Here is an 18262-nt window from a genome sequence, read left to right on the forward strand (position 1 = left end):
TAACATTATAACCCTTTGACGCTGGAAATACACACTAAAATGCTGATGCCATCATAAATTCCTTTTTTTTCTTTAATAAAAGAAAGGTAATTGCAAAACAACCTGATGATTTAAACAACAACCCACACATGGATCGCACCGTCCCGAGGGGACGATGATGAAAATAATCATGATTCTATTGATGACAGTTGGTTTAACAAATATTGCATCCATGAAATTAAAAAAAATTATGTCGAAGGAGACATATATACTGTCTTTTTGTACAGCTGAAAATTTAAGTACTCATTTTGGTGGAATGAAAGCATCTATGGGTTTTTAATATCTTTGTGTGGGTTGTTGTTTAAATCATCAGGTTGTTTTGTAATTACCTTTCTTTTGTTAAATGGTAGTATTGCCCCGGATTTAAATTCACAGCATAATAAGGGTATTATTGTCCAAAAAAAAAAAAGAATTTATGATGACATCAGTATTTTAGTGTGCATTTCCCGTGTCAAAGGGTTATAATGTTACAATGTTACCGGTCAAGGGGCTTTTTTGTTACTTTTGAAACCACGAAAATCGTTTCGTACTTTAATCACACCTCAGGGGGTAAAATATAATTCACCCTAATTATAAATGATAATTTCTATAATATAAATGCTTTAATCAACTCTATATTATAGCTGTTGAAATACATAATGTAAAAGGATATAGACATACATCGAAAAAAAAAAACAAGAAGATGAGATATAAAATTGTTTTGATAATCAATGAAAAAGGAACTTCCTTGATTTTTTGCTTTTGCTATTTATTTTATGTTAGCAAATATCAAATACCACACATTAAACCTATCTCCTGCAACAACATATATGGAATATAGCAGGTAAAAAAAAGAGGCAAACAATAAAGGGAACAATAAAATTTGCAACAATCACCTCAACTGATCATAAAATAAAAAATAGAAAAATAATCACTTCATCATGTAGAACAAGAAATGATAATGGAGGAGACAGAGTGGGAAGTTTGAAACCATTACAATATTAGAAACAAAGAGATCATAGACCACTATGTCGAACAGCATTGCTTGTTTGTGCCATTGGACTCTGATGCTGAGACGTCAATGCTCTTTCCTTCTTTCACACCGGCAGTCCCAAATCCAGGCTCGTCGGATGAGATGTTCTTTTTGCTAATACCTCGATAAATCTCTGCGAGAATCATTTGAAAAGCCTGCTCCACGTTCGTAGCATCCAAAGCTGATGTCTCTATGAAAGAAAGCCCTTCCTTCTCTGCGTAGCTGTGTGCATCTTCAGAGGCTACTGCACGCTGGTGCTTAATGTCTGTTTTGTTACCGACAAGCATGATTGTAATATTAGAGTCGGCATGGTCACGAAGCTCCTTGAGCCACCGACTGATATTATCAAAAGTGGTTGGCTTGGTCACGTCATAGACTAGAACAGCACCAAGGGCTCCGCGGTAGTAGGCACTGGTTATTGCCCGGTATCGCTCCTGGCCTGCTGTGTCCCATATTTGGGCCTTTATTATCCTACCTTCTACCTAGACAAGGTAGGCAGGAATAAGATTAAATCATACAAAAAATAACCAAAAACATGGAACCATATGCCTTGAGGTTCTCAAAACTTGATATAAGTCAACGTGTTAGCTGATACAAAAGATGTGTGAACTTTGACCTAGAAATATTATAAGCTATGGATCATGCTGATGTTTATCAAAAACTTTCTAGGAGAAGGATTTTTGCATATCTTCGTTTTGGTATAAAGAAAAGGTTCCATTCAACAGAAACATATTTTCAGGCGATGTTAAAGAAACTGTAACTTGAGAAGCTCAACTTTGAAAGCCTTGGAAAAATGACATCCCCGGAGTATGCCATCAAAGCAGGCAAACCAGCCATCAAGTTGAAGCAAAGAAAAATTTACAAGTATTCTATTTATTGGGATGTCTTACATAAAATACAAACAGGATGATTGAAATGGAGAAGAGTGTCAGTTGTTCTTTGTGATTGTAAAATACCTCTAAGACTTAAAAGAAAGTTTTACAGAACAACGATTAGACCTGCTATATTATATAGAGCTAAATGTTGGACTATTACGCAAATACATGAGCAGAAGATGAGAGTTGTAAAGATGAGGATGTTGAGATAAATGTGCGGACATACAAGGATGGACAAGAAAAGAAGTAAAAATATTAGAGAGAAAATCGCGATTACATTTATTGAGAAAAACCTCCGGGAGACATATTTAAGATGATACAAACACATACTTAGATAACCAATAAATATTCCAGTTAGACAATGTAAAACTATGAGAAATGTTCATATCAAATGAGTATACCAAAAAAAACTTGGTTAGCAACAATAAAACAAGATAAAATTTATTTAAATATAAATGATGATATAGAAGGATTATAAACTCAATGGCATAGAAAAATCCATATACCCAACTCCACCTAGTGGGAGAAAACTTAGTTGTTGGTGGTGGTTGTTGTATTCTATTTATCATGCCATTTTCGTCCTAGCTAATCACTATACCTCAAAGCTATGATGTTTAGTTTCATGTGGTCTAAATAACTAATTTCTTCATCGTACTCTACTGAAGTATTTTCATTTATCAATATTAAACCCTTATTGCATCACTGAGGATTAAGCCCCTCAGAGGACAGGAAGCAACCCCTGATGCAGCTCCACCTCTACATTTTGCTCTGAATCTGAGATTTTGAATCGAACAAATGTCATTTCATTGTAACTAGAAGTCAAAGATGCTAATTATAATAATATTATACTATTTGTTGGTTTGGAGGGAAAGTAGGGTAAGCATGAAGCATCCATAAGATTTTGTGCATAGATTGTGATCTGGTTGTTCATCTACTACATGTTTCCGCATGCCAAGAAAATTAGTAAGAATGAGCCAGAACTTTAAAACTAATAATGTTAACCAGTTTACAAAACTTTTCCCTTTTCCATTTTTGTACTTGTAGATAAATAGATATAAACCGGAACCAATCATATTCCTCTTCAATACTTAAAAGTTACCTATCTTTAGTAGAAAATGAAAAACAACTAACTTGATAACTAAGCAAAGTGTATTCTTTCTCATCAGCTACTATAATGATTAACTAGATTTTAAGGTTGTTGGTGATAAAGGATAATTAACTTATCTATATGGTGTTTAAAATCATCAAGCAAAAAAATTTCATTATTCTCATTCCTCAGTGTCCATAAGCAAAAGATACACATTCAGAATGATTGAAAACCTCACATGGTGCAGATCATTTCCAAAGGAAACTTAAGTCCATGGAATGGCATAGAAGGAAAGATTATACATAATCAAGCTTCACAGAAGGACTGGGATATGGTCATGGCCTCATTTAGAAATCTAGATAAAAAGTTCAACTGAGAAGATAGGTAAAAAGATTAAATTAGATGGGAAATTAGAACTCGATGAATCTACTTAAAGGCATACCTATATGATAGTTCAGAGATTGAGCTTTAAAGGCTATGCTCATCCTAAGGTTACTATATTTAACAGTATTTGTGAATTGACCATCAAAAAAGAAAATTTCTAGATGGAGTGTTAAGATGGTGAGTCTGAGGAACTATCTTCAAGGAAAGAATGGTGAGAGTGTGATGAACTATCTGCACTAGAAAGAACAAAGAATATGAAATAATTGTATCATTAATTGTTTATTGTACTGTTAGTTGAGCCGGAACATAAAGATAGAGAAGAATAAAAAGGCTCAAAAAATGCAGATTAGACATATCACACACAAACAAAGAAAATAAACACAGTTAAAGGTTTGACAACTAACAAAGAAGACTAAAAAGTGCTTGACCAAGATATTGAAGTAGCACATTGTTGGCCAAATCTATCAAGATCTTGCTCTTAATTTGAATCATTTACTATCTCAATCAAATCATGCTTCTCACTCCAACTAATCATAGGCTGATGATTTTGTACGAGATTGAAGAAACTTTACAAATTTATTGTATTCTTTATTCGAGAAAAAAAAAATGAATGCAGCACATCCATGTTTGGGAAATGTTTATGACAATATGAGGGAAAAATTAGAAACAAATAAACATTCAGGTTATCCTGTAATGGTGACTCAAATAAACAGCAGTTACAGCCCTAGGTAAACAGGTAATGGCTTTGATTTCCTCAACTTATAAAAAGGGTAAATCACCGCATCAGTTTATGAAAATGGGGTGCATAAAAACACACTGAGGTAATCTGCATGGTTTATCTCAGACAATGCTGCGTATTGCAAGTCCTTGCCAATACCAATGAATGCCAAATTGTATCAGAGATCTCTTGGCATCAAAATTTAAGTCGTTATCAAATACAATGGCATCAATTAGAAAACAAACTATAGTAGCAGTCAATGTAGAAAACATACAATGCAATGCTGGACTATTCCAAGTCATATATTTAATTAAATCTTCAAAGCTACTTATAGAGAGCAAGACTGAAGGAAAAGTTGATCCTTCACTACCTTTGCAACTTGTCACAGGTTCAAGTGTGTAAACATTACTACAATGTATTTGCTTATGGGTGATCCACATAAACAAAGCCAGAAGTATATGTTTATGGACACAAAGTACTTTGCTCCCTCATATTCATTTAATAATCAACAACATTCAATTTTACAACCATAGTTGAATACATTGTTTATCCGTTTGCTAGATGCAAAATGAAATGAAATGACCAAAAATTAATCTTTTATAATTTTTAAAACTTGCAAATAACAGATCCAAGTAGGAGTGGCATTACTGAACTTTTGATAAATTGTGCATTTTCATCTAGTGAAGAGACAGAAGAAACATAATCTATGTATTCAAGCTGGCATATTAAGCGCGTGAATGGAATTTGCCTAAATTGCAGACTGACACGTAGCCACAGTTTTTCAGTGAACACCAGAAAAACTCAATTCGTAAATAAATTCCTAGTATTACCCTAAGGCAACAATTTAGTTTATGGAAAAAAAAGTCATCTTTCAATTGTCATACTACTTTTAACCTTTCATTACAGCTGAGTGCCACTTTAAGAATGATTCCTAGATTTTATAAATGTGGAACCGCCACATCAGCGGCCCCCTAGAGCCGGTCCCACGGATATGGAGGGAGGTAAATGCAAGTACTCAGTTGAAAGCGCATGGCAGAGATGATTCCTAGATTTTATGTTCGGCTTACAAGTTGCAAGATTTAGCTTTATTCCTAATCAAGCAGTGGTGGGTAGACAAAGATCAAATTGATAGCATGAACACCAATGGATACTCTAAATTCACCAACATCATTCCAGCGTGCATAAAACTAGCAAGAATTAAACCGCGCTTAACTAAAACAAAAGTACATGAAAACTAAGTCAAGAAATTACACAAACTTCACCCATTCTCATACTCCATAGCTTTCCTAGAAAAAAAAATTGAAAAAGGGGATGATAAGTTGATGTGCAAGCCCAAAAGGAGAACAGAACAATGCTCACACAAACAAGCCCAGATCTAGGAAACTAGTTAATATTGAGATCATGAACATCATCAGAGATACCAAAAGGACAAAATTTAAGGGGAATGATGAACTTAAAAACACGGTCTTTCGTGGAAAAATCAATAGTTCAAGTTCTAAGATCCACGAATCCCAACAAGGCAGAAATGGATCTGTCGGTTCCGTAAAGGGAAACAAGAGATCACAAAGACAGGATTGTGCACCGCCCAAGATCCGATCCATCGCAGGAAGACACTGAACCCAATGGAAACGATAGATCTGATCGATACCTGTAGGGTCCGGGTGGCGAATTCGACGCCGATTGTGGACTTGGACTCGAGGTTGAACTCGTTGCGGGTGAAACGGGACAGTAGGTTGGTTTTGCCGACGCCGGAGTCGCCGATCAGCACGACCTTAACCAAGTAGTCGTATTCCTCGTCCGCCCTTCTCGCCATCTTTTCCCTCCTGCAGCTTCCTCCCACAAGCTCGACCTTTTCTTCTGTTCTGGACTCGAGTGGACTGGACTGGACTGTCTGATGATCAAAAATTTTACATTTTTTTATTAAAAATAAAATAAAATAAATATTTAACATCCTTTAATTGATTAAAGATGAATAATTCGATAAATATTTATTTACAAAATTTTAATAATCAAAATTAAATCATTTCATATTGGCCGGAATTTAAAATAGAAGACGATAAATAATAAATTTGTTAAGAATTTTTTAAATTAATTGATTGTCGTTATGTTTAGTCATCAATTTATCTATTTAATTGTTGTTGTCAGTGTAATTATATGAGTATTTATTTGGTGTGAATGTATAGATAAAATAAAATGATATAATTAATCGAAGATGGATTTTTTTTTTTTTGATATTCATTTGGTAGCAATACTATGAAAAATACATACAAAAATTATACAATATTTTGGTATGAATAATTTGTCTGATTTATTTTGCTTGCACAATCTGACTAACTGTTTTGTCTGCCTAGATCGACTTCACTAGGTGTGTTCGACCCGGTCACCCTATCAAACGGGTTAACTGTCCCGACCCATCCAACTAGTCCATTTAACCCGATCCAATTAGACAATCTTGCAAACGTGGATCATCTTACAGCAACTCTTTGAAATGGATTTGAGATGATCACGACAAATCCACACTTTCAAAATGCATACCGTTTGCCATTTCCGTCCAAGAACTGATCAGTGTGCCAGCCTCTCATCTTCACTTCAGAAAGGAAGGTTGGGAAAACACTCTCCATCTTCTCATAAGCTGCGTACAACACCGGCGACCCCGAGCCATGACCTGATTTCTCCATGGCATCAGCAAAAGCAGCCACCAGCCACCCCCTTAATGCGTCCTCGCCCGACGCACTCTGCTCGAGAGACATATAAGTGAGCTTGTCTTGTCGGTTGATGAGAAACTTTTCGCTCGGAAAAATGTCCCTGAGCTCCTTGAGGGTCGACAGATTCTTCACGACCTTCTTAAGTGGTTGCCCAACCTTCACGTTCCCTGCTTCCTCTATGACGCGACCAGGGTTAATAAGATTTTCTTGGTATCTAAGATCAGCTGGGCTAGATATTTTTCCGCTCTGTTTCAGATGCGAGCATGACAGTCAGTCACCAGAAAATGGATAGAAGCAATGAATGTTGAATGGCACTGACTGATTTGCACCTTGAGAAAATTGGCTACGATCATGGCCGTTCTCTGGGGATTAAGGGTGTTCACAGGAGCTGCTCGCATTTCTTCTGCCACACTGTAGATGTGTATCGCGGAAAGCAGAGGGGCGGCTATCAACTGCAGGTTAACATTTTGATCGAGTCAAGTCCATTCTATGAATAGATTTAATCATATAAGGGAAATCAGATTGTAGCATGCCATAACAAAGACTGGTATTGCTGCCTAGAGGAATGCAGTTTATCAAAGGGAATTCTACACCAGAATAGCTGATTCTTCGGAGAAAGTAAAGTATGCTAAATTCCCAACAACAGTAGATTGTCAGCACCAGCTAGCGAATAAAGAAGTTTCTAAAAATGCAAAGTCACACTTATATCAAGGGGCAAAAGTAATGTTACATCCTACCAACAAGTAAACCAAAAAAAGGTGTCTCATATTGGCAAGATCCACCAATACTATTGTAGATTAGTTTCTTAGAATCATGTATTTCCAAGGTCTGGTATCCAAACAGAACATCTTGACCATGTTTTTGAGCTGTATCTATATAGTATGAATGAAATGCCCTTTATTCATAACAAAAAAACACAAGGCTTTTGCTTGTTTCAAAAACCACATCCAAACAATTGAATTTAATGTTAATATTGCAATTATTCTTTCAAACTTCATACTTGAGATAACAGAAACATGCCTTTCCTTGAATTGATGAGCATACTGTGGAAGATAATTGAATCCCAGCTCCTATTCCAAGTACATTGAAAAGGGTAGAGATAGCCTCTCCTTTCGCAAACAAGTCACTAAGATTACCTTCTTTGGCAAAAGAGGAATAAATTGGTAACCTGGTAGCCCTTGCAGCTACAACAGCCATTCCCTGTAAATCACATGCATAATAAAGTCCATTACGCAATAGGTAAAAAAAGCACAGAAAAATTTATCATGTTAATTATCTAGACAAATTTCCCAAATAGAAACTGAACTTTAGATATTCCCAAAGCAAGCCCCCTACTTTCAAAACGCATAAATCATGCACATATCTCTCCATATATTCAATATAACCTTGGTTTGGTATTTTGGTTAGAAAAATGAAATTTAGCTTTTAAACTGAATCTTAATGGATCTTTTGTGCTCAAGAACACCATAATATTCTATTTGGCAATGCCAGAAATATTTTAGCATCTCTCTTTTCAAAATGATATGTAGCTCATCAAGGAGACTTTTTGAAAAGAAAATAAACAAGAGTGTTGTGTAATCTCAGCAAGTGTTTATGAATTCAATAGGTCCATCAAAATCACCTTGATGACCTAAAACATGTCATTTGGGAAAGAAAATCAAGTTAGAATTTCCATGAATGTTAGGTAGTGACCTAGTCATGAGTGCTTTTGAGTCCGAAAGCCCATTGATGACTGAACATGGGCCATTTGGGATAGATAATCACACTGTAATAATTCAACGAATGTTAAATAAAGTATTTAAGTGTAAACACACTGTAATAATTCTGGGAGTGTTAAATAAAGTGTTTTGAGTGTATTTGAGTTCCAAATCTTCATCAAGGAAAGGTGATTTTGTCTCCCAAATGATCAGTTTGACAAAGAACTACACCAGAGAGGCAGTGAGTGTCCGGTAATCCCAGAAAGTTTTCGAGTTCAAAAGGCACATCAGGATGATTTACAATAATCATCTTTTTGGAAGAAAACACATCATTTTGGAAATGGAAATACATCAAAATGCTTCTGGATGTCAAGTAAAATTTTTTGATGATTTCGAAAAAAACAAAAACTCATCACTGAACCAAAAACACATTGAATCAAGGGTATTTTGGGTATGTGGAGAGAGTGCATGATTTGGCCATTTTGCAAAAGAGGCCGTGCCTTTGGAATAAGAAACTTCAAGTGCGTGCATGGTGGCAAAAGGCGATTCGCTCGCCCTAGCGCCTCCACCAGTCTGTCACCAACCCAATATGGAAGAGATAAATCACGGGTGGCTACTAGCCTTAGGCAGTTGAATAATGCATGGGGGGAGGGCAGACACCCAACTACTAGCAAAGATTTGATCCCTAGATCTCGTGGTGGCAACACCACCATGTACTAGCCAACTGTCCATCTTGAGGGGACAACTTCAAGTGTGTGCATGTGTGTAATTAAGAGAGAGAGAGAGAGAGAGAGAGAGAGAGAGAGAAATCAATTGATCAAGTATACTAAGCAAAAGCACTATCAATAATTCGATAATAATGAAATAAAGAAGAATTACCTTTGCAAAGTTTCCCAAACCTGCTGTTTCCAGAAAAAGATGTGGGCATAGAGGTGAAACAACTTCCAAACCAGTACCAAGATCATAAAGCACATCAGCTACAACACAGATAGGGAAAGAACATTAGGATTAACACTAGTCCAAAACATATTTGCTTAACCAAAAAAAACTTTAGTAGCATAGAAGAAAGAGAAACTTGCATAAGTAAAACTGTGAAATACTTAACACTATGCCTTCGTGGCTGACATGATGATAGCAAGGTGGACATATAATTATTATTTAAATGGAATTACCTAGTATTCTCCAACTCTTTGGCTCAGAGTCCATTCTAGCTCCCATATTGCTACATATCAGTTTGCCAGCATGTTGCATGCCATCTTTTAGAATCTGAAAACAATAGGCATAAGAAAGAAAAGACCGAGGAGACTAGAAGCTTGAAAACCATTTTAGCATACAATATCCTACCCAGCTTACAGCGGTTTCTTGTGCAGGGGTAGGACGCAAGCCTGCGGCAAATAGAAGCGACTGAACCATAGCCGATAGTTGTTAGTCAAAGGCATGCTATAAAGTATATAATATATTCAGAGGTACAGATGATATCGTGCATGCCTTGATTGGCTAAATAATAGAGAAACTAAAAGTAGATAACACAAATAATTAATATTTTAACTAAAATATTAATGTCTTGATCTCGAGGTACTGCTATATCCTTGTATGAAACTCCTTATAACTGTTGTTCTAGAGAAGATGTCTGTCAATTTGGACGCCCTAGGTATTTTCTAACACTATCACAAGGTAACGTGATCCCATGTCATTGAAGACAAATATTGATTATAGTGTAACAATTGAACTTTAATATTGTTAGCCTCTCATCTAATTTCAAAATATCATTTTCCATGCTAACACAACTACTAGGGATAAGACAAAAAGAGAAGACCTGAGTTGATAACACAAATAATGCAGCGCTTGAGAAGTGTTGCAATGCCCGGAATTGAGTATAAGTCAAGTAGCCCTCGTTCACACTGCACAATATTTAATTTTTGAATACAAAGAGTTGAAAACAATTCCATATACTATTAGATATATGGATTATCAAAAAGAATAGCAGGAGAATATCTTACCTATATGGATACCCTGATGGAAAGAATTTGTTAAGAAATGATTCAACCACTCTTTGTATTATAGGTCTTGAGTCGCTTGCAATTGTAACCTACCATCCAATACCATTTTCAGAAAAGAAATCATTCGGAGAAGCATGGAAAAAATATCTCAGATTCACTTAAAGTACCTTACCTAGTAGATATCATCAATGCTTACACCATAAAAGTAGAAAAGTGATTATAGTTTACAACCTTGATGAGAAAATTATAGTATATTCATACATTACACCAACCGGATTAGGCAGGGAAGACTAAGTCAAGAGCATATCCAATTCTTCATTATTTATTACTAAAGACAAAATGTTTTAATAAAATAAAATTCTTAACAAGATATTTTAACACCATAATAGGTATTTTAAAAAATTAATAAATATTGTAGGATCTTTTAAAAATTATCCTTAGATTCTAAAGAGGACACTTTTCAGGAAGGGAAGCCCTTTTATTTTATTTTATTGACATGTTCAAAATATTAACATTTTTCCTGAAAAAATGTAAATCTTTAATAAACATCAGTTACCTATATTTAATTAAATCTTCAAAATTACCCATAGAGGACAAGGTTGACAGCAAAGTTGATCCTTCACTACCTTTGCAATCTGGGTCATAGATTCAAGTGAGGAAACATTACTAAAATGTATTTGCTCAAGGGTGTTCCACATAAGCCAAGCCAGAAGTATATGTTTGTGGAGATAAAGTACTTTGGTAGCTTATATTCATTTAATAGCCAACAGCATTGAATTTTACAGCCAATCATTTATCCCTTTAATTAAATTGGACGCAAAACAAAATGAAATAACTAAAAATTAATCTTTTATAATTATCAGAATTTGTGAATAACAGATTCAAGTAGGAATGAGCACCGCTGAACTTACTAAAATATTGTGCATTTATCATCTACTGGAGAGACAGCAGGAACATATTATATGTACTCAAGCTGGCATATTAAGCGCAGGAATTAGAAACTCGCCTAAATTCCAGAGTGGCACATAGCCACAATTTTTGGGTGAACACCAGCAAAACTCAATTCTTTCATAGACTCAAAATATTAGCCTGAGACAACAATTTAATTTATGGGAAAATGTCATCTTTTGATTGTCATACTACTATGAATCTTTAATTACAGTTGGGTGGCACTTTAAGAATGATTCCTAGGTTTCAGGTTTAATTCACAAGTTGCAAGATTTAGCTTTATCCCTAAATCAAGCAATAGTTGGTAGGCAAAGATCAAAGTGATAGCATGAACATCAATGGATACTCTAAATTCCCCAATATTATTCCAGAGTGCATAAAACTAGCAAGAACAATACTATGCTTAACCAAAACAAAACTGCAAGATCACTGAGTCAAGAAATTACAGAAAACTCACTCATTCTCATACTCCATAGTTTTCATCACAAAAAATAGTTAATGGAAAAAAGAGGATGATAAGTCAATGTGCAAGCACAAAAGGAGAACAGGACAATGCTAGCACAAATGATGTGGGAGGTAATCAGAGGGTGCCACATGGCCAAGAAGGTCAATGGTTCTGTTGAGGTGGCGGTCAAAGTCAACAGAGAGCCGAGTCACTCCCCAATTCTGTATACTTTGGTTATTTCATGTTGCACTGACTCCACATCACTCCCGGGTAAGGAACATGCCCGACTCCATGCATCCCCAGCTCTGGGGCGCCTCGACTTCATGACGCCCCCGATTCCAGGTGATTCACAATTCCAGGTGATAAGCTGTGACTGGCTGAAGATACAGACAACATAGCCGTTATTCCCCGCAGAACGTGGAGAACGTAGTCATTTAATCAATGAAAGGTGGGCAACGTAGCCCTTATCACGGGAGATGTGGGTAATGCTAGCCGGGATCCTGAGGCACGGGGAGCACAGCTGCAACCCTATAAAAGACAGCCCACGCTGACGGACGGAGGTACGCGCACAAACACATCCAAAAACTCTAAACTACTCTTCTTCATTCTTCTTCCTCTTCCACCGGCAAGTAACTTGAGTGTTGGAGTGGCTGCGCTGGGAGCCCCAACCGGCATTCTAACCCTCTCTTTCTAGTGCTCTCTCCCCAAGCTCCGGTGGAGATCCCTACTAGTCCTCAATGCGCCAAGGTGAACTATGGCAAAGTCAACATCAATGCCAACTCATTCGTCAGTAACCTGATGTAGAAACAACAAACAAGCCCAAGATCTAAGAAACTAGAGAGATCATGAACATCATCAGAGATACCAAAGGACACTTAAAAACACGGTCTTTAATGGAAAAAATCAACACTGCGAGCTCTAAGATTCACGAAGCCCAGCCAGACAGAAACGCATACGTAGTTTCCCTAAATTTTAGCACTTCGCCCATCTAACCCTTGTACATTAATGAAGAACCAAGAGAGCTTCCTTTCAAGAGCCTCACCACAACATAAGAAAAAGAAAATAAAAATCAGAAAGAGCTTACAGAGAGACGCCCATTGGAATCAAAGCGGCATATCTGGGAGACGGAGTCGCAGGTTTCGATCCAGAAATCGGGGCGACGAGGCGGCTCCTTCGTTGGTTCCTTCAACTTCTCATTGGAATGAAAAAGAAATGAAATCATACAAAAGAAAACAGAAACATCTTTCTGAATTAAGATGATCGATTCAGGCAGGAGGAGTAGTGGGAAGAACTGGAAGGGATCGGGAGCGGCAGCATACCTTTGATTTGGTCGCAAACATGGCTGCCGCTGTTGCCTACTGCCGTCGTTTCGTGGGAATTGGCTTTAAGTCCAAAGAAATAGTAATTTTCAAAGTGCCCCCCAATTGTTTTAAAAAAATCTTATTAATGTTCAAGTACTTCTCAAATTTTCTATTTCACTGTTAAAATTCATCTATTCATTTTTAAAAAATATCAAAAAGGTACTTCACTATATTTTTTATTAAAAAAAATTGATATGATAATTAATAATTTTGACTATGATGATACTTTAAATCGAAGGAAAGCCCTTTTATTTTATTTTATTTTATTTTTGTCATTTTCAAAATATTTTGATCCAGTCTGGAAGTCGATGAAATATAAAGTTAGAGATGTGACACTCTCACTGACCATTTGTAGACTCCACTCCGATCTGTAACATAAATTATGTCAGTACAGAGCCAGGAAAGGGGTCACTGGCATTGGCCCTCAGACGCTCAAGTCAGTCACCGGCAATGAAGTAGAAGGCGGAGCAACAACAAGAATGAACAGTAGCACCAATAGTATGTATTGCGTACCTCCGTCAATGCTTAGACCCCCTTTATATAGAGCTCTTATAGCGCATGCACGCTCCCCAATGTGAGCACGCTTCCTTAAGTTTCTCCTGAAAACACTTGTCAGCAAAGTGTCTCTAACACAGTACCTTAACGGACCGAGTATATCTCTGAACTGACAGTGGAAGCTTCCACCATACGATTTTCTGGTTGTCCATGCTCGGTGTCAGCGGCACTAATTCCTAAGAGGATATTGATGGATAACAATGAGAGTATGCTACTAGGTCGAGCGGGTTGGCCGCTCGCCCGGAACTTCGCTGCTCCTGTGTCCCATCCGCTCGACCAGAACTTCACTGCTCCTGTACATGTGTCCACTCGGCCATAACTCCGTTGTTCTTGTGTCTCGTCCACTCGGCCAAAGTTCCGCCCTGCCAATGTCGAGTCCTGCTGCCTGGTCGAGCGGAGTAGTCGCTTGACCCTGCTTCTGCACATCGTCTCCTCCTCCGTCCGGCGTCCGATACTCTATTGAGCATGGGTCATTTGCCACCTCCCGTGTCGAAGGCAGGATCAAACCGGGACCTTCTCCCCCCGGTCGGGGCATGATCGCCCGATCAGCTGATGATATCTGAGTGTTGACCCGATCGGCTTGACTTTGACCTCCACAAATCAATCGAAATGAGTTGCTTCCCATGACGACCCCTCTCTACGGTTTCACGGGCAACGAGGTACTACTGCTCGGATAGGCCGGACTGGCCATCTTGCTCGGGGAAGAGCCACTGAGGAGAACCAATACCACAAATTTCATCGTGGTGGACACACCGTCGGCCTACAACATCATCTTGGGTCGACCGGCCCTCAACGAATTCTGGGCGGTGGTGTCTACATATTGCCAAAAGATCAAGTTCCTGGTAGACGACCGGGTGGGTGAAGTCAAAGGCGATCAGCTGGCCGCTCGGCGATGCTACGTCAAGATGGTCAAGTCTGAAGCGAGAAGCGCTTGGAAGAGTCCGCGCTTGGAGGTGAACACAATCGTTGAAAAGCCTCCTATATTGGTGTACAAAGAAATAGGGAGGTTCAGATCCACCCCAGCCGAACGGAAGCAACCACCTTTATCGTCGCCGACCTATGGGCGGAGAAGAAGACAGAGTTGGTCACCTGTCTTAGACAAAATCATGATGTGTTCGTATGGTCGACACACGATCTTCCCGGTATCTCCCTGAGTGTGGCTCAGCATGAGCTTCATGTCCGACCAGACTCTCGGTCGATGAAGCAAAGAAAGAGGGACTTTAGCACGGAGCAAAATTTGATCATCCGGGTTGAGATAGAGAGTTGCTAGAGGTCGTCCATATTAGGGAAGTTCAATTCCCAAGCTGGCTAGCCAATGTCGTGTTAGTATCCAAGCCGGGCAATAAATGGTGGGTCTGCATCGACTTTCGAGATTTGAATAAAGCATACCCAAAAGACTTCTATCCGCTACCCAGGATAGACCAGATGGTGGACATACCGACGAGTTGCGAACTGATCTACATGCTCGACGCATACCAAGGGTATCACCAAGTGACGCTCACCCAAGAAGACCAGAAGAAGGTCAGCTTCATTACGACCGACGGAACGCACTGCTACAACATCATGTTGTTCGGACTCAAGAATGTCGGAGCCACTTACCAGAGGTTGATGAACAAGGTATTCCGACGGCAGATCGGCGGTAATATGGAGGTATACGTCGACAACATATTAATAAAATCCCTCCGAGCTGCTGACCTGTGAATAGATATCGAGGAGACCTGTCGAACACTGAGGGCTTATGGAATAAAGCTGAACCCGAGCAAGTGTTTATTCGGCATGAAGAGTGGTCGCTTCCTGGGTTACATTGTCACCGGGCGGGGCATTAAAGTCAATCCAAGCAAAGTCAAGGTGCTGCAAGACATGCCGCCGCCTCGGAATTTGAAGGAAGCTCAACGGCTGACCGGTCGGATCACGGTGTTGTCCATATTCATATCTAAGTCATCCGACCGGAACCTGCCATTCTTCAAAGTGATTCGCCAAGCTACAAAATTTCTGTGGGACACTGAGTGCGATCAGGCATTGGAAGAGCTGAAGGAATATCTTAACTCCTTGCCTGTATTAGCCAAGCTAATTGTTGGTGAACCGCTCTGGATCTAATTATCATCCAATGAGTATGCAGTTGGGTCGACTCTAGTTAGGCAAAACGGTCAAGAGAAACAGTCTATATACTTTTTAAGTGATATATTGAAGGATGCAGAGTCTCGCTGCACCAGTCTGAAAAAATTAGTTTATGCTTTGATTCTCGCCGCTTGGAGGCTTCGTCCATATTTCCTCACACACTCAATCATCATGCTGACTAACAACTCCTTAGGATGGGTCTTTCTCAACCCTGAGGCATCAGGAAGATTGATCAAATGGACGACCGAGCTGAGCGAATTTGACATAGAATATCAACCCCGAGCGGCAATCAAGGTTCAGGCCTTGGCGGATTTCATTATAGAGATCCAAAATGTCGAACCGGAGGCAACGTGGAAGATATATGTGTTAGGACCTTCAGATGCGGCTAGAGAAGGGGGTGTGAATAGCCGACCCCAAATTTTCGTTTCTTCCTACAATTTAGGTTAGCGCAGCGGAAATACAATGTAGAAACGAAAGTGGAGAAGATCAAACCTCAAACACGATGATGTAACGAGGTTCGGAGATGATACTCCTACTCCTCGGCATGTCCGTAAGGTGGACGAAGCCTATCAATCCGTCGGTGGATGAGACCCCGAAAAACCGGCTAATAGAAACTCCTTCTGGGTGGAGAAACCTCGCCACAAACTTCTTGCAACAGCAAGATAGGAGTACAAAGATACAGCACAATACAAAGGCAGTAAGAATGTAAAAACACAGCTTGCCTTCTCGTCAATTGGATGAAGCAACTTCACGAAACACCTAGGAACCGGCGAAGGCAGGAAAATGAGAGCTCAGCAAAGCTCTGATTGCAGTAAAATCAGAAAGAAAAGAGAGGCTCTCGTTTTTTTTTTTTTTACTGTAGAGGCACTCGACCCCTTTATATCCCTGAACCTGCGAACCTGCGAAGAGAGCGGAGGATACAGCAGAAAGCTAGCCGTTGTGGCTGAACCGATCGGCTCCACCGATCGGTCGGACCTCTCGATCGGTCTTGGGACCGATCGGGACCTATGTTGATCGGTCCCGGACCGATCAGCACGCTCACGATGAGTTGCGAACTCTCGATCGATGCGTGGACCGATCGGGACTCAGTGGATCGGTCCACGGGCCGATCCCCTCTTCTTCTCCGATCTTCTTCGTCTGTGATTACCGATCGGTCACCGGACCGATCGGGACCTCTGAAACTTCGTTGTTATTCTTGATCGGTCACCGGACCGATCGATCAACAGTATCATGGATCGCTCACGGACCGATCCGGGTTTAGACTCGACCCTAAACCCTACGGTCACGAGCGAGCTCAAGGCCCTCTCAGACCTAGTCCGGAGAACGAGCTACAGAGCCCTCTCCGACTTCCCATGTCCGGTCCAGAGAACGAGCTACCGAGCCCTCTCCGACTCCATCCGGTCCAGAGAACGAGCTACCGAGCCCTCTCTGACCTAGTCCGGAGAACGAGCTACCGAGCCCTCTCCGACTTCGTCCGGTCCAGAGAACGAGCTACCGAACCCTCTCTGACCTAGTCCGGAGAACGAGCTACCGAGCCCTCTCCGACTCCCCATGCCAAGTTTCCATACTTGGACTTTTCCGTGCCAAGTCTCCATACTTGGACTTTTCCCGTGCCCAGCTCCCTGCTTGGACTTTTCCGTGCCAAGTCTCCATACTTGGACTTTTCTCGTGCCAAGCTCCCTGCTTGGACTTTTCACCAGATGTCTGGTCAATCTTGACCTATCTAGATTTCCCTTGCCTGGCTTCACTCACCAGGACTTTCCAACTGCCTGGCTTCACTCACCAGGACTTTCCCTTGCCTGGCTTCACTCACCAGGACTTTCACCTGACTTCACTCACCAGCATTTTCCGAATCAGGTCGACTCACCTCGGGTCAACCAGGTCAACCTTGACCAAAGATTGCACCCACAATCTCCCAAGTTTGTATTCTGTCAAATATCAGAATACAACTTTTCTACTCTCGTCAAACATCAGAATAGAACTTTTCTATTCTCGTCAAACATCAAAATACAACTCGAGTCAGGTCAACTCGAGTCAGGTCAACCTTGACATAAGGTTGCACCAACAATATGTTGATGGCTCGTCCACTCAGCAAGGTAGCTGAATCGGCATATTGCTCATCTCACCACGGGAAGACCAGATGTAGCTTTTCGTTCGGCTGGACTATCATGCCACTAATAATGAAGCAGAGTATGAGGCATTGATAGCCAGCCTACAGGCAACCCGACATATGGAAGTCGTTAAAGTCCTCATCCATTCGAACTTTCGGTTAGCCACTCAGCAGCTATCCAAGACGTTCGAGATAAGCAATGCCGACT

General features: G+C 39.8%; 2 protein-coding genes across 3 annotated transcripts; both read right to left on the bottom strand.

Moving 5' to 3' along the window:
- Positions 1-900: 900 nt before the first annotated feature.
- Positions 901-6005, bottom strand: LOC121971998 (ras-related protein RABA2a-like). The gene is made up of 2 exons (XM_042523564.1): positions 5764-6005; positions 901-1533 (listed from the first exon to the last, which is right to left on the bottom strand). Exons 1-2 carry the CDS (start codon positions 5926-5928, stop codon positions 1045-1047), a joined length of 654 nt encoding a protein of 217 aa, XP_042379498.1. The 5' UTR covers positions 5929-6005; the 3' UTR covers positions 901-1044.
- A 462-nt stretch (positions 6006-6467) lies between these two features.
- LOC121971999 (protein root UVB sensitive 2, chloroplastic-like) lies at positions 6468-13284 on the bottom strand. 2 transcript variants are annotated; one of them, XM_042523565.1, is made up of 10 exons: positions 13230-13284; positions 12995-13099; positions 10518-10606; positions 10334-10418; positions 9862-9921; positions 9690-9783; positions 9397-9494; positions 7841-8020; positions 7150-7272; positions 6468-7066 (listed from the first exon to the last, which is right to left on the bottom strand). In XM_042523565.1, the coding sequence occupies exons 1-10, from the start codon at positions 13248-13250 to the stop codon at positions 6638-6640; spliced, it is 1284 nt and encodes a 427-aa protein (XP_042379499.1). In that variant the 5' UTR covers positions 13251-13284; the 3' UTR covers positions 6468-6637. The 2 variants fall into 2 exon arrangements, with proteins under 2 accessions (XP_042379499.1, XP_042379500.1); XM_042523566.1 differs by having other exon boundaries at positions 9871-9921; positions 13230-13273.
- Positions 13285-18262: the final 4978 nt, after the last annotated feature.

The sequence above is a fragment of the Zingiber officinale genome, chromosome 4A, assembly GCF_018446385.1.
Source record: "Zingiber officinale cultivar Zhangliang chromosome 4A, Zo_v1.1, whole genome shotgun sequence".
NCBI lineage: Eukaryota > Viridiplantae > Streptophyta > Magnoliopsida > Zingiberales > Zingiberaceae > Zingiber > Zingiber officinale.